Raw genomic sequence first — 16,104 nt, forward strand, 5'->3', positions numbered from 1 at the left:
TCCCGCGAAACTTTTGAATTTCGCGGATAGGCCCAACCGCGAAATTTAATTCCCGCGAAATTTTATCCCATTAAAGTATTGTGTTTAAAAGGTGGAAAAGTATAAATAAAATTCTTTGTCGCCCAACCATGGTTGGCAGCAACCTTTTCATAAATTTGGCCCCTCCACTTCAAACGGCTCGCCGGGGCCAATTTATTTAGATATGTCAGCCTATTTCAGAGAAAATTTTTATCCCGAGGGGTCCAATGGGTCAGCCCCCTTTTATCAAAAAACAAATAGATAAGATTGAAACTAAGCATGACGAGGATGAGCCCCGGGGGGGGGCACTGGGTTTGCGGACTGACGGTATGTGCGGGCCAAAAATTGGCTTTTAAAATTGTACCCTTACAGTGCAGCAAAAATCAGTGAAAATCATACCCTTAAGTGCATTTTCCCCCAAAATTTTCGATCCCTTCGTTCAAAAATGTCAAAATTTAGCTTTTTGGTCAAAATTCTAGAATTTTCAAGAAGTTTTCTGAAATTTCTACCGCTTACATGCATCTCTAGTTTTCCGACCCTTTACAGTGCATTTTACATATTGAAAAAGGTACCCTTAGGACCCCGCACATACCCGTCGTCCTTTTGCCCAGCTGCCCCCCCCCCCCCCCCGGGGGATTCTCGAAGACAGTAATAAAACAAGTATCCTGAAACCCAAAAGTCCAAAATTAATTGAACAAGACGACTTAAGTCGAAAATTTCCATAATATTAGAACATCAACGACGAAAACGTGAAACGTGACGCCGGCAGAGAATGGATTTTGAATGAAGCGTTACAAAAATAACACATTGTTTGTACACACAGGTCGTACCCTGTTTTCTTATGAAAAATCTCAATCCATTAAAAACAAAAAGATTTTTTTTTAAATGCGACTAAAAATTCCTTTTTATAAGCGAATAAAGATCTTTATATTCAGAATAAATCAGAGAACTGCAATATACGTTTATAAATTTTAAATTTTTGAAATGAAGAAGAACAATGACACTTGGATTTCACTTGCACAAAGTTATATCAACTTCTTTCCTATAAACAGTTTTTTCTAAAATTGGAGAAAACGGTACATTAGTCATAAAATCTGTCGCACACCATCAAAATCATTGGGCTTTTCAGAACAAATTTGAACATTGCAGAATATTGTGAGGGGGAGGGGTTTGAGGTAAAAAATTTTTGGAAATTACCTGTGACTTTTGACCCCAAAACAGCAGATCCAACCTTCAGACAAGCATCAATGAACCCCCATGGACATTAAGAGGCCATTAAAGGCAAAAATCATTTGTAGTTGAGCTCCGCTAGTTTAGGTATAACCTATTTCTTTTTTAGATTTTTGTTTTGTTTTCGTCCAACAAAATCATAAAAAAAAAAGATACCTAAACTAAGCTCAGCTTCTGAAACTAGAAAGGCGGGGAAAACTAAGCCAACTTTAAAGAAATAATACACTTGAGATTTTCCAAAATCTCAACGCAATAATCCATATTGGGGTTTACGATTTATTGCCCCTTTGAAATCTTTTATTGTTTTTACGTTTAATAGACCCTTTTAATTAGCCTTTTATTCTAGAATCAACTTTTTGTATGATATGTAATACATTTTTTCAAACCTAGAAATTTCATTTACCTGATGAGAGCAGTTAAGACTCGAAAAGCTTTGTTTGAATAAAATCAAATTTTTGTGTTGTTTAGGTATTTATTTTGAATCGTGATTTAGTGGCTTGGAGAAAGTGAAAATAATCCATATAAAAATATATTAAGAAAAGCTCGTAACTAAGGATAAGACTTCGGTCAAGATAGAATATGGGGATTTATTTACCCACACCTTCACTCAAATTTTTCCACCAGATACAAATGGACTAACCTACTGAAAGTGATGCAATATTTTCAATCTTTAATTATTTTCTGATGCTATAATAGAGCAGAATAGAGACCTTTAATATTAATCATTTCTAGGTTGACCGAAAATCTTTCAAAATCATAAAATAAATGTATACACACCAGTGAAAGTAGTAAGTGCTAAAAACAGAAAAGAACATATTATACGTAATCAATAATGGCCCTCTAGAAAATCACAACAGACTCCTTTATAAACTCCTCACTCACTTAAAAAAAACCCCCCCAATCTCTTGCCAGAATATCGCAAAATAGATATAGGGGAAAGATGCCGCGTGCGGAAATGGGAATCTCATACAAACAACGTACCACGGAGTTTTTAATGATTCAAAATGAAAATCCTGATTAGAAAAGGGGTATCAGATCGGTGAAGTTTGATGAAGCTCATTAGTTTGATTTATTACCGTCACCTGCTGCTTGGGACTATCGACAAAACATGGGACGGCAATTCGGCCACCATTTCAAGAACCTCCAAAGTTGATTTGTTAAGAACGTATTTAGGAAAGGCGATTTCTCTTTTCGATTTCAGTTAGCGAAAATACAGACCAGATATGCAGCAGTCCCATGCGTCGCCAACGTCCAAGTAGAGAAGACGTACCTTGTTGCCCTGCTTTTTACACTCTGACAGTTTATAGCAGACACCCCACAAACCTAAAAGGACTAACAACTGTATGCAACGGATACAAAATCAAAACAAGTATCATGTCAACATAAAAATCAACCAAATATTGCAATTTTGATTGTTCAATTGTTTTATATACAAGTTTGTTTTGGACACTGATTTTTAATTGTTTCTCTTAATGACACGGGGTTTGCGCAATGTTTACATTTTACTATTTAATGTCCCTTTAAAGAGAGGCCAATCTACCGGAAAGGGTAACTTGCATCATTGGAGGCTAACATGCATAGCCCAATGAAAGACCCAGCTGGTCATTAAAATACAAAATAAATCAAAACAAAAATGGAATAGAGCTGCGAGCGGAGCTTGCGTAGTTGTATTTTAAGACCAGCCAGTCATTCTTTGAGGCGATGCATGTTGCCTCCATATCAAGTTACCCTTTTTCACGTATCATCCCATCGGCAGGCGATGTCATGAACTGTTCGATTACCGAACCATGTGTTTGATTGAGCTGACTGATCGAACTTAACACCGAACTGCGATAGCTATAATCAAACATCAAACTGAAGATTTTCCGGTAAAGTCAATTACTGTTCGATAAGGTTCGATAACGAACACCTATTATTTGATTTCGTGATGAATTTGATGATTCGGTTTCAAAATTGGTTTGATAGGTCGTTGACATCATCGCCTGGCATCAGGGAAAAAGCTGAAACTTAATCCAAACTCATCGAACAACAATCAAACTTCATCAGATAAAAAACTGTCATCAAACTTCCATAATCAAAAAAAAGGAAACAAATATCATACCTGTGCGTTTGTAGTTTTTTTGAAGAAGAGGGTTATGTGTTTTATGTAAAATTAACTCTTTTTGTATTACTGAGCATAATCAACGATTGGTGCATATCACTAACTACACAAACATAAAATACTTAGTAGTAAACGAATAATAAACCTCTTTAAATACTCTACAAAAGACCAGAAAAATGATAAAAATTTATACAGCAGCACAAGTTTTCAAAAGCATGTGAATCAAGCAGCCATTATTAAAAAGTTCTCATGATGAAGAGAAGTTTACAAAGCTTGTTAAAACGTATTGCACTAGAGTATTTTAATTATCAAGAAAAGCGCTGTTTTTTATCTTTGTGAGTGAGTCCACCTTTAGAATATTGGATGCTCTTATATCGGATGGCCAATAGTCACTTTCGTTTTTTAATTTTATTTTTTTATCCACGGATCGCTGATATCACTTTTTCCGGGGGTTAGGTAGGGTCAGAGTTGCTAGTAACGGCTTGTCACTGTGCCGGTGCATACTACGCGCCTTGAGCCCGCAGGGTTGCTAGTACGGCTCGAATTTCAGTAGGTTTAAAAAAGGGGTACTGTTACCCATATTATAATAATATTACCCCCGTCTTTTGCCAGTTTCGGTATAATATTGTTTATGAATTGCGTGGTTTTGCTGTGCGGCGATGGCTCAACGGATAGAGCGCTGGCTTCCGAACTGAAGGTCTTTCTTTGGTGGTGGTTCGAATCCACGCGGTGCGAAAATTAGTCAGGTCGAAATTGATGGACAAATGATTGACAGGTATGAAAACTCAGTCAGAAATGAGGAACTAAGTCTCAGAAACTCAGACAGTCAGAAAAGAGAAAAATAGGATAAGAGATAGGAAAGAAAAGAAAAGAAGGTGAGGTGACTTTTGGCCATCCGATATAACATTTTCCTAGAATATTGGCCGTAGTACGCCCGCAGCCAAACGCCCACGCCATAATTTGCGCCCAAAAAATTTTCTCGCCACACACACACACAGAAAGACTATCGTAATACTTTCGCTATGCGAAATTAATAAATGTTTTCTAAATAATTTAAGTCAAATATGTATGTAAATGCTTGATCCAACATATCTGTCCTGCTTACCACATCAAAAACAACTTTGAAAAGATATTATGATATCAATCCTCTACTCTTTAAATACATATTGTTGTTCACAACCTTTCTCATTTTTCTGAGAATCAAATACAGACATGAATAGACATGACGACTAAAAGAAATGCAAATTAATCAAAAAATAAACTAAAATTGTGAGAGGAGAAGGGGAGAATGTTATGTGAAATGGTTTACCTCCTTTCATATGTTACATAAATTTAAAGGTTTTGTTTTTAAATAAGAGTGATAACGTTTGCTTACTCATCAATTTTAATTCACCCAAGCTTTTTCACATTGGATTGACACAGATGTGGAGCAAGATGGGTCAGAAAAAGGAAAAGAAAACATTTTTTTGCTTATATAAGCATAATTTAACAATAGCAAGACACTGTCCTAATATGAAACGGGAACACTTTGTATGTAAAAATAAAGCCTTTAAGAGGATTTGATTAGGCAAGGAAGTATGTACTTATCTCCTGACTTAGACTGGATATCCAGGCAGTAAACCAGGAGAAACAGAGATGAGTTGTGATGGTGGGATTTTTACATGGACTAAAGTGTAGTTTTTGGATATTCTCTTAAAGTGGTTATAACACCCCCTTCTCACTGACCCAGTGGGATTTTATCAGCCAGTGGGGGTCGTGGTAAAAATAACGGACCAAAACTCGATGGGGATTGATCCTCCCATATTTTTTAAGGGTGGGGATTTGAATTCCATTGTTTTCTAGCCAGAAAATTGAGTGAAGATAGAAAAGTAGCTCGATAATTTGTAGTGGGGATTTACTTATTTGACTATTTTCAGCGTAGACAAAAATTTGAGTATAATTTCCACCGGGGACAATTCCAGTGGGAAGGTCTTCTAGTCGGTTTGTGAGACTTTTATAAATTTCTGTTTGGCTGCCCTGGGTGAACAGGGAATTTCTTGCAAACAAGGGTTTGCACTTTCATTTTCTATTTACACCAAGCTGTATGATACAATGTATAACTGAGGTAATTTTTTTTTTAAGTTTTCACCTTGGATATCAAGACTACTCCTGAATATGTATTTTAATATGTGTTTTGAGCTAAATGTTCTTGGAAAGTCAAAAGTCAATCAACGAAACAAGTTTGAAGCTAATTCTTATTAAAGCTTCAACCCTAAATACGTCCAGACAGATTCACTAACAAATATACTGTTCAAAAGTTGTTATTTTCAGACCTAAAGGTTTATTTCAAAATGTTTAAAGCAGAAATCACTTTTAAACTTATACCATTATCCCCTTATGGTCCGAACAAGAACTAAAAGCGTTAGTCCCAATAAAACTCTCAATATTGCGAAGAAACGAAACCCGCTACGCGGATAAGAACAGTCACACCTCAGTCAAAATTTATTGGTTTTTTTAGGAAAAATGAGATAGCTTTCAAAATATTCATCCCTTTTATCGTGCGCAACCACAGTATGAATTCCTTGATATCGTTTTATCGTTGCCCTCTGGTCACCGCAAACCATACACAGAATAGTTAAAGAGTCAAACATTCTATCAAGAAAACCGAACATACAGTATTTTGGTAATTGATTCATGTCTACTAAAGTTAATAAATGTCAATGCAATACACTTTTTTTTTGATAAAATAGGAACAATTTAAGAACAAAGCTAATGAATGCAATGGCTGAATCTGGTCATAAGCACAGCAAATTTTACTGGTAGAAACTGGATCTAAAGTCTATTCACGATAAGTGTGCACTCTTTTTCCTTTTACATATAATTTTAAAGGAATTCTTTCATCTTTATAAATTTGGTATCATCGGAAAGATATTAGTGAGTGGAACAATTTGAAATAAAAAAATATTTAAAAAAATTCTAAAAATGAAATGAAAATGAAAAAGAAAAAAATGCAGATCTAGTAGAAAAGTGCTATAACTATCATTTTCACTGAAGTAAATCCTTGATCATCGAACGTTATCACTGTGAAAAAATATTTCAAAAATAATCATTCAGTCAAAAGATATCAAAGAAAGTTATAAGCTGATTGACGTCTAAAAACGCTGTTTTTTGCTGTTTTTTGGGGTCAATCACTTATCAACTTTATATCATAACTTTATATTGAATAAATATTTTAATGAAATTTTTTCACAGTGATGACACCTCCTAAGATCAAAGAATCTCTCCAGTGAAAATTTTTTCTTCTTCATTTTCATCTTCATTTTTAGAATTTTTTTTAAAATTTTTTTTATTTCAAATTGTTCCACTCACTAATATCTTTCCGATGATACCAAATTTATAAAGATTGAAGAATTCCCTCAAAAGTTATAGGTAAATGAAAAAAGAGTGCACACTTATCGTGAAAAGACTTTAACAGCTCAATGTTTTAAACTTTAAATAAGAACATGATAAGAAGAACGACTTGATGCTAAAAGCGCCGCGAAGAATACTTAACAGACGAGTAGCGATAAAGATAATTTAATTGTTCTTTCTATAAAAAAGGATTCATGATGAAACATGATTGATTCTTCCGAGAACTTTTATTACTTGTACTCTACGGAGAAGCTCATTATTTTGTTATTAGGGTGGTAAGTGCTCTGGTTTACATTTGATACTTTAATGGAAGCTTTCTCCGGTCAAAGAGGATAGAAAAATATGGAACAATGTTGTTTTGTTGCTTTGCTGCATCATGAATTTTTTCTCTCCAAGCCACTAAATCACGATTCATACCACAACACAAGAAATTTGCTTTTATTAAAACAAGAAGCCGGAGCGGCGTGAAGGTCCAGCTGACGTGGCAATAACCGAAAGTCGTTCGTACCGGGTTCCTTAAGTGACGCAAAGAAATTTTCTCTCCATCCTCCACTCTGAGCTTCTATTCTTTGACACTTTCTTTGTATTGCTAAGTTTTGAATGTTTTTGATGCATTTCCCGAAATTTCGAAACTTTTGCCGCTGATGGGATTCGAACCCACTATATACAAAGCACCAATGATTAGAACGCCAGCGCCTTAACCACTCGGCCATCGAGTCAAAACTGCATTAAGGAGTTCAAAGTTCCTTATAAACATGGTATTTACTCCAAACTCTACCCGTGGGCTAAAACCCTAACCAGGGGTTATCTCCCATCCCCAACCCCAACCCTAGCCCTAACCCTACCTGAAACAACCCTTTAATCTAACCGGGAAATTTGACTCTACTACCAATTCAATCCAAAACATAGGTCAAACATCGCGTGGATAGGCGGGGCAAAAATTCTAGATCGGCGGTTGGTTTAGCCTGGACTTGTTAATTTATTGCGCGCACAGGCCCCGACAAAGACAAAATATTTTCAATCAGTTGCTTTTTAAAGGTCCATTCTGCTGCGTGCTGGACCAAAAAGCTTTTAAGTGGTACACTAAGGCTTGTTGTGTTTGCCAGTTCTTAAATGCATGCTTCAAAAACAACAAATTATACACCGCTGTAAAGAAAATTTAGAGCACTATGATTTTTGAGAAAAATTATTCTAAAATATTTGAAAATGTATATGAAAAATGAAGAAGAAATAATAAACCCTTTATTCTAGAAACATTTTTGCTATTAATAGAGCTAACTTTAAAGCTTTTTGATTTAAGATATACAATTATTTTTCACATGAGATTATTGCATGGAAAGTTATATATTATGATAGGTCTTAGAAGGTTATGGGGTTTTTCGACTCCAACGAGCTACCATCTAGAGGCTGTAACCTTCGATGTAAGAACTTTAAGGGAAAAATAACTGGATGCTCCCGGGGATACTAACCTTGCCGACCGACAGGGATGTGCCGCTGAACTTCAGAAAAATGGACCCTATGTATGGGAACAAAATTTCAAAATTTTCTCAAAAATGTCCATATTTTTTCAAATTCCCAAAAAAGGTAGCTCTACAGTGGTCTAAATTATATTTTCAATGGTATATATTCGTTAGAATTGAAAGCATTGATACAAAAAAAGACCTAAATGATGACCTAGAAACCGATGATACAAAAATGGCAAGCTAAACAAGCTTTAGTTCATACTTTAAGTGAATGTAATTTAATTAAAATTTGGGATAGGCTTCAGGGGGTACTCAATTCCGCCCACTATCACGGTGGTTCGACGAAAATTGGGGCAAAGTGGGGAGGCAATTTTCTAAAGTTGAGATTTTGGCGCCTGCTAATAAAACTAAGAAATGTTTGTAAAACTTTACTTTATGAAAGGTTTTAGGCATTTTTTCTATTTTTGGCTGAAAACTGCTGATTGGTATAAAAAAGCGCTGAATTTAAATGTACTGCTCCCACTGCTTTCTCCCCCAATTGCCGTCGTCCTAAACGATTATTTTTGCGAGGATTAAATTTTGCGGATCTCGCAGATTTGGTTGTCATCCGTGGAAATAAGTCCCAATCTGAAATAATCTCGCCAGCGAAATCAATTTTTTCGTCGAAAATCCAGAATTTACCAAATTCGACTAATGTTTCAGTTGAATTTCGTATATTCCGAAATAAAACTTTTACGTCTGCAAGTAGTCCTAATTTCTGAACAAAGTTCGTTGAATTCCACAGTTCCACTGTGAAACTCTCCTATTAGGCCAGTGTTTAGTTTAGTTGTTTAGTTGAATGTAGTTTGATTTCAAATGCACATATTTCTTTATATGTTTGAATACAAGACTTGTTTTTGTTCATAATTTCATACGTTATCCCAATGGTCAACTTTTGAAAATCGTCAACTTTTATAAACTCATTTTGGCGTTTAGGAGTTTTTTTCTGATGAAGAACGTCAGTTTGTTGGCCAATGTTTTACCAGGCTCTATTCGTGGGTCCCTCTCAAAAAAAACAGTCACATAGACGCTACGTATCTTAAGGGTTGGCCCTTCTACATTGAGCTCTTCCAGAAAACAATTGTACACGGGGGGTGGATGATATAACAATTTTTAGTGATTTACCCCCCGAACAGGGTGACTTTTGGCCCCCCGGACAATAGGTTTTACCCCCGGACAAGCATCTGCTGACCCCCTGGACACCCCAAATTACGCCCGGACAGAGCAAATTTACCCCCCGGAGAAGGCAAATTTTGATGATTTTTTGCTACCCCCTGGACAAAATATCCTCCACCCCCCATGTACAATTTTTTTCTGGAAGAGCCCATTCTGTGCAAAAAACATTTTTGTGAATTGTATGGTACTTTATATTTCAATTTCAAAAACCTATTCAATTATCTTGGGAATGGGATATCAATTGATTGAATAGAGAATTTAATCTTATTTCAATCATTTTAAGATTTTAAGCCAAGCTAAGATAACGAGTCTTAAGGATTTGATGATGATCATTATAGTTTGGAAATGCGACCTCAGTGAGGACTCTTTTGAGTGAATTTCATCCCGAGTCAAAAAATATTTTGAATAACTCGAAAAAATAAAGGCAAGTTTGATTAAAAAATTAAAGTGAAATTAAACCTGGGTTATCATTTCGGTAGTGACGTCATAATTTAGTTAAGTTGACGCCAATTATGACGCTAAGCACCTAGTACGCATTATGCTTAGCATATATGCTGAGCACCAGTTTACGAAATTTCAAAAATCAAAACAACTGTTATTTTAAAATTTATCTTATTTAAAATATTTACGTCATTATCTTGCCTTGTAAAAAAAACCTTTTGGACTTTTTAGGTTAATTCAGATTACGTTCATAAAAGTACGAAATGCCACGAGATTGTGGATACTGTCCGCAGAAAGTTTCTGGTTGTTATCGCGGACACTTAGATTCTAACCATCAAAGAAAGTTTGTTTGTGGTTACGAAGCTTGTTTCAGCAAACATACACAATTTCGTGGTAAAGATGATCTTGAGAAACATCAAAATGAAACCAAGAAACATCTCCCAAACAACTCCGGTGTGAAGATCCAAATTTGTAATAGTTGTTCAAAAAGGTTCACCAGTGATCAAGCCATACAACAACATCACAAAGATAAACATGGACCCGATGCTAAACCTACAATCAATCCAAAAAACAAAGAAAAAGCTTCATCAAAAAATTTGAGTAAAGCAACCGTACGTCAGGTGACTACACCCGATATGAGTGAATTTAAAGAATACAAACAAAATGTACCGAAAATTGTCCCTTTTGGTCAAAACCATGAACCAAACAAACAACAGAACTCTCCAACTCTTGTGGAAGCCCAATCGAAACTGCACGAGTATTACAAGACAGTTCAACCAACTAAAGAAGATCGAATAAAATCAAGAAATTTGATCAGAGATGAAATTCTCAAACCTTTACTTAAAGGTGTCAATAAAGACAAAGAGAATTTATATAATGGACCCCTGGAAAAAGCAGGAAGTGCAGCGACCAACACAAAAGTCAACAAAGCAGATGAATTTGACTTTGATCTTCACTTAAACATCAAAGATATTGAATTGGACAAGTCGAACATCGGCTACACACTAACTACAAGGGTAATGTAATACACGCTTTTCTTATAAGAATAACTTCTATAAAAATATCAGGGTGAGATTTCGGAGTTAGAACGGCAATAGGCCTATTGTTTAGAACAATAGAAAAATAGGAATAATGCTCACCCTCAGTAATTAGACAATATTTTCGAAATTCAAGATTTCGGCTCGGGCATACACCCGTCATCTCGCAAACCTAGTACTCCCTCGGAATTCATTCAAGAATAAAATAAATAACGGTTTTACTTAAAATATCTACACAACCCTTGTTATTTATAGACAGGTATTGATCCCAACGTTAAAAGCATGAAAGAGCAGAAAATTGTATCTACTACTGATGGTAGACTTTTACATCATGGCTATGTTCAAATCACATCAACTTCAGCTCCCGACAGATTGAAACAGGGCGATCATTTAGTACCAAGGCTTATTCACGAAGATTTGTTCAAAAAGCTTAAAGAACAAATAGAAATCTCAAAGGTTAAAGGTGTGTTTTATTTTTCAAGCTTCACGAGAAAGCTCCCGACAAACTTAATTTTTAGGTGCAACTCCTGAACGCAACTTTTGACCCCCCCCCCATCTTCAATGCACAGGCGGGGGCACTCGATTTCTATATGATGACATGAGCCGCCAAAAATTGGGCTTTTCTAATCGGACCTATACAGTGCATTTTACATGTCCATGATTTTACCGAACGTTTCTGACCCTTATAGTGTAGTTTGTTTTCTTATCTTATTTTGCTGAAGCAACCTGAAAATTAGGCTACGTCATATCCCGGGGGGGGGGGCAGTCAGGCAAATTAACCGACGGGTATGTGCGGCGGTTAAGGGTATGTTTTTCAAAATATCAGAAATGCACTGTAAGGGTGGACTTTTGATAAAAGCACTGTAAGGGTGGAAATTTCAGCAAATCTGGGAAAAATTGCAAATTTTTGCTCAAAAATGTTGATTTTTTTTGCTCTAAAAGAGTTTAAAATTTGAAAAAATGCACTGTAAGGGTATGAATTTCACCGATTATTTTCTGCACTGTAAGGGTGCAATTCTAAAAGCCAATTTTTTCGCCGCACATACCGTCGGTTGGTAAACCCACTGCCCCCCCCACCGGGGTCATATCTTCCTTCGTTTCGAGCGTAAAACTCCTACTCTTCGGGATATGAGCACTGCTCTTGTTTTGAATATTGAAATTCTTTGGATAAATCGCATGCGCACTGAGGTTTTAATGATACAATAGAGAGTTTCGAAACCTAAGCCAATCAGCTGTGTTTTAAACATTCCTTTATTTGAAATCTTTATTGATAAACATCTTTTGTGAAAGTTGTCTATTATTAAACCTATTAATAAGCAATTCCCGGTGGGGGCTACTAGTGGCCGCCTATAGCAGTGCCTATAGACAAAGAGTAAGGCCTAAAAGCCTGGAGCTGTCTATTGTGTAGACTATCTGAAAATGAGCCTGAGATGTCAACACAATGTTCAAAACAAATCAAATTGGGTGCGAGTCAAAGCTATAAAGATATATCAGATTTTTACTGTCAGGCTTGCAACTCAGCAGTCCCAAACACACCCTTACAGTGTATTCAGCTAAAAGAAAACCCTTGTAGTGCATTTTATCAAAAGTACACCCTTACTACAGTGTATTTCCACCCAGGGTCTCAAAAACCTACCCTTAAGGGCGGCACATGCCGTAGGTCGGACCATATGAGTGCCCCCCCCCGGGGGGGGGGTACTAGGGTTGCGAGCTGACGGGGGGGTGCCGCCCGACTTTCGAACTTTGGACCCTTACCGGGACTAAAAAGGAGAAAACAAAGGAAAATTTTGGGAATTTTGCGACCCTTAGCGGGACAAATTTGACCAATTTTGACCAAATTTCGATCTTTCAGGGGGTAAAAATTTTCCCATTTTTCGACCCTTAGTGGGACTGAAATTTGATTTTCTGATTTTTTCCGACCCTTAGCGGGACTTTGGAAGTCCAAAAAAGGTACCCTTAAGGGCGGCACATACCGTACCCTCCATTTGCCTAAGTACCCCCCCCCCCCCCCGGGCCCCCCCCCCGCTTCAATGACACTAAATTATGAAATCTACCATATACTTACTATGATGAAGAAATAAATAAAGCAATTTAAATCCTATTTTAGATGTGAGCATCCAAAGAAATCCTCATGGTCCTGCGATCACATTGACATATCACAAGCCAGGCGACCACCACATCGACATCGACCTCTCACCATCTCTATTCACCAACGACATCAAAGTTGATGAGGGAGTATGGGGGCGGAGTTTCTTTAAAGATAATCCTAGAGGAGTTGACTTGGTTGACAAGTTGAAAGAAGTACCTGTGCTGCTTGTTCCGAAAAAGGAAGACTGTTGGTTGATTTCACATGAAAAAATCATGAAGAAAATGTTCAACAGTGTTGATGGTCCTGGCACATGTCGCAAAGAATGTCACAAAACATTGAAAGCTGATGTTTTAAATTGGAAATCCAAAGAACAATTTGAAGGAATGTCTACCAACCCAATAAAGGTTTGTAGTTATTTGTTCTCTCAAACGGCATTTGATGAGTACACTTTTTATAGGCAACCGGGTTGCTAAGGCTCAAGCGCTCAAATTAACCAACTATTTCCCACTATCTCGTACAGTAAAAGTTTTTTAGATAATCTAACCATGGCAAACGACGGCTCTTGGCCTAATGAGCATAAATATGGCATAATGTGAAGTTCTTTCCATTTTCAAAAAAGAGTTCGATGTATAAATATGTCTAAGGGTGGGGTGGGGTTTCATGGTTGACGTTTTTCGAACGGAGTGGCGGAATTTGACGAAAATTTGACGAAAATTCAGACTGAATTTCGGAAATTGGGCTCTCTATCGGTACGAAAAATTGGACAGTTTTTGTGCGGAAAAACGAAATTTAGCAAAAGAAATTTCCGGAATCTGGGGACTAGCAAAAAATACCTTATTGGTATTATATTTCGCGTGTTGCCAAATTTCGCGATTTGCGAAATTTTTACGGGGAAACCTTTTTCGCGTGTACTAAATTTCATGAATGCCAGTTTTTGGAAATTTTCGCGTGTATTGGAGATTTCGCGATTCACTAAATTGGGCATTTTCAAAAAGTTGGAATAAAGAAAAAAATGACTGATTTCGCTTGAAACACAACGTATTGGGTGTAAACATACCAAAAATAGTAAGTAACAAAACTAGTGGCAAAAAAATAGTAAAGAAGTGTAACAAATAAGTAATTTCGATTTTCGACCTATTTTGAAATTTTTTCGCATGTATTTAATTTCGCGATTTTGTATTTTGGAAAAATTCAAACGGTATTAAATTTGACGAAATTTGGCCTAAAAAAATGCGAAATTAAGTACCCGTGAAGTTTTGTAACACGCGAAATATAATACCAATAAGGTAGTCGAAATTCGCGGAATTTTTGACAAAAAGTTTTTTCAAAGGAATTTCGGTGAAAGAATCTAGGTCCTCTTTTAGACGGCAATTGGTGAAAAGATGGCGGAATTGCGGAATCGGGTACCCCCTTAAAACCCCCCACTTCTAACCTGATTTATAGTACAGATAAAAATTTGAAAAATCCTGTTTAACAAAAAAAAAGTTAACAAAATTTTGAGGCTCAGCATTAATCTTAATATATTCTTGAACTTTTGCACATTTGAGCAATTTGCACATTTGAGCGACCCCGTATGTTGCGCGACCCGTTTGATCACTTTATTAAAAGTAACATTTTCCTAAAACAAAGAAAACGTTAGATTCGATTCCTTGTTCGAAATCCTTCGTAAATCTTAAAGACAACGTTATCTCTTGCATATGGGAAAGATAGAAGATTGCTTTATTCATCTTCAGCTCATAACTCATTTCTACATATTCGATTTTAGCACCACCTTTTGTGGTATAATGACCAACATCCAGATGATGAATATTGGTCATCAAAGAATTTACCCATTTGCTACAATGACATGCTTGAAGATTTAGAGGGTAGGATGCGCGATGGAAAAATCCCCAATTATTTTGACGACAAAGACAAAACCAATTTATTGGAAGGGAAAGATCCCGAAATGTTGAACCGTTTCGCTGACCGTCTTCGGGATCGCAGAGCTGAGGTCAAAAGACTTGAGAATGGTGGAATGGAAACTTGAAAACATGAACCAGGGAAAGCGATTTAATTTTTGTAGATAAAAACCTAATGCAGCACAGTTTTATAACATAAAAACACTGCTGAAAGATGAAGTATACACATGTCAATCCTGAGCCGCCAACCTGCATCTATGCTTCCCTTTCTTCAGAGTTCACTTTCAAAATTAGTATCTTTGTAAAACACAAAACTCTTTGGGCCCTTACGTACCCACTGAAATTCCCAACAAATTTGCCTCCAATGAGAAAAATACCCTGATATTTTGGAAGGATACTGTCAACTCTAGCCTGGATATCCAGGCTGTAAACTATTTCACAGTCTAGTTTTTGATATGTTCTGGTTTACAGCCTGGTCTTCCTAGAGCGTTTTGCATTCTCGTATGAGAATGCATTCCGCTTGCTTGCGCTCACTTCGCTAAAGCCGTAAAGACTGATTTACATGGCGCGGTGCAATTCTGAAACAAAAACAGGGTAACAACATGAAAAAGAAGAAAACAGTTCATTTTCCAAGAAAACAGTTCATTTTCCAAGAAAACGTGGCTTGTCATGATACTGCATGCAAACTTTTTTATGGACTCTGGTGTAATCTTTGGATGTTTTAAATGATTTTAGATCTTGTATGAAGAGAAGACTGCTTATTATTAAATTCTCTTTTGCTGTCCTGGGTTTGTTAGGAAAGTTTTGGAATCATGGGTTTGTTTAGAACTTTGTATGATGAGGTAAATCTTGTTTTTTTCTAAAATTTTGAGCTTGGATATCCAGGCTATGTCAACTCTGGTCGTGTTTGTAAAAATATAATTATAAATCACCCTTTTGTTTGTAAATATAACAAATTTGTAATTTTTCTTAGAAAATAAAACCATAGACTTAACGAATACATTAGTGCATTAGACTCGTTAAGGTGGCCATCCACTGAGTTTGAAAATAGTGATACTTTTTTGGTGGATTTTTTTTTTTTTGGCTTAAAGTCAAGTATAACTTCTCTGGAACAACCTCTGAAAATTTCAATTCATAAAAGTAAAGAATAAGCAGAAAATTTTAGGTTTTATAATACCTACCTTTAAGCTTTTAATGCTTCGCCCACGGACGCCCTGTTTCC

At 36.3% G+C, this 16,104-nt stretch overlaps 1 protein-coding gene across 2 annotated transcripts in view; it reads left to right on the top strand.

The window, feature by feature from the left end:
• The first annotated feature begins 10,087 nt into the window (after positions 1 to 10,087).
• The window catches only part of LOC136820803 (cyclic GMP-AMP synthase-like), a 49,217-nt gene continuing 43,200 nt past the window's right edge, over positions 10,088 to 16,104 (top strand). The window contains exons 1-4 of one of the 2 annotated variants that reach the window (XM_067077036.1): positions 10,088 to 10,874; positions 11,151 to 11,358; positions 13,003 to 13,388; positions 14,750 to 15,880. In XM_067077036.1, the coding sequence (XP_066933137.1) occupies positions 10,122 to 10,874; positions 11,151 to 11,358; positions 13,003 to 13,388; positions 14,750 to 15,010 (1,608 nt within the window). In that variant the 5' untranslated portion in view covers positions 10,088 to 10,121 and the 3' untranslated portion in view covers positions 15,011 to 15,880. Of the gene's footprint in view, positions 10,875 to 11,150; positions 11,359 to 13,002; positions 13,389 to 14,749; positions 15,881 to 16,104 lie in introns of those variants that run through there. The other variant, XM_067077037.1, reaches the window with a different exon arrangement.

This window comes from Clytia hemisphaerica, unplaced genomic scaffold (assembly GCF_902728285.1).
Source record: "Clytia hemisphaerica strain Z4C2 unplaced genomic scaffold, Clytia hemisphaerica genome assembly, whole genome shotgun sequence".
In the NCBI taxonomy this organism is placed as follows: Eukaryota; Metazoa; Cnidaria; class Hydrozoa; order Leptothecata; family Clytiidae; genus Clytia; species Clytia hemisphaerica.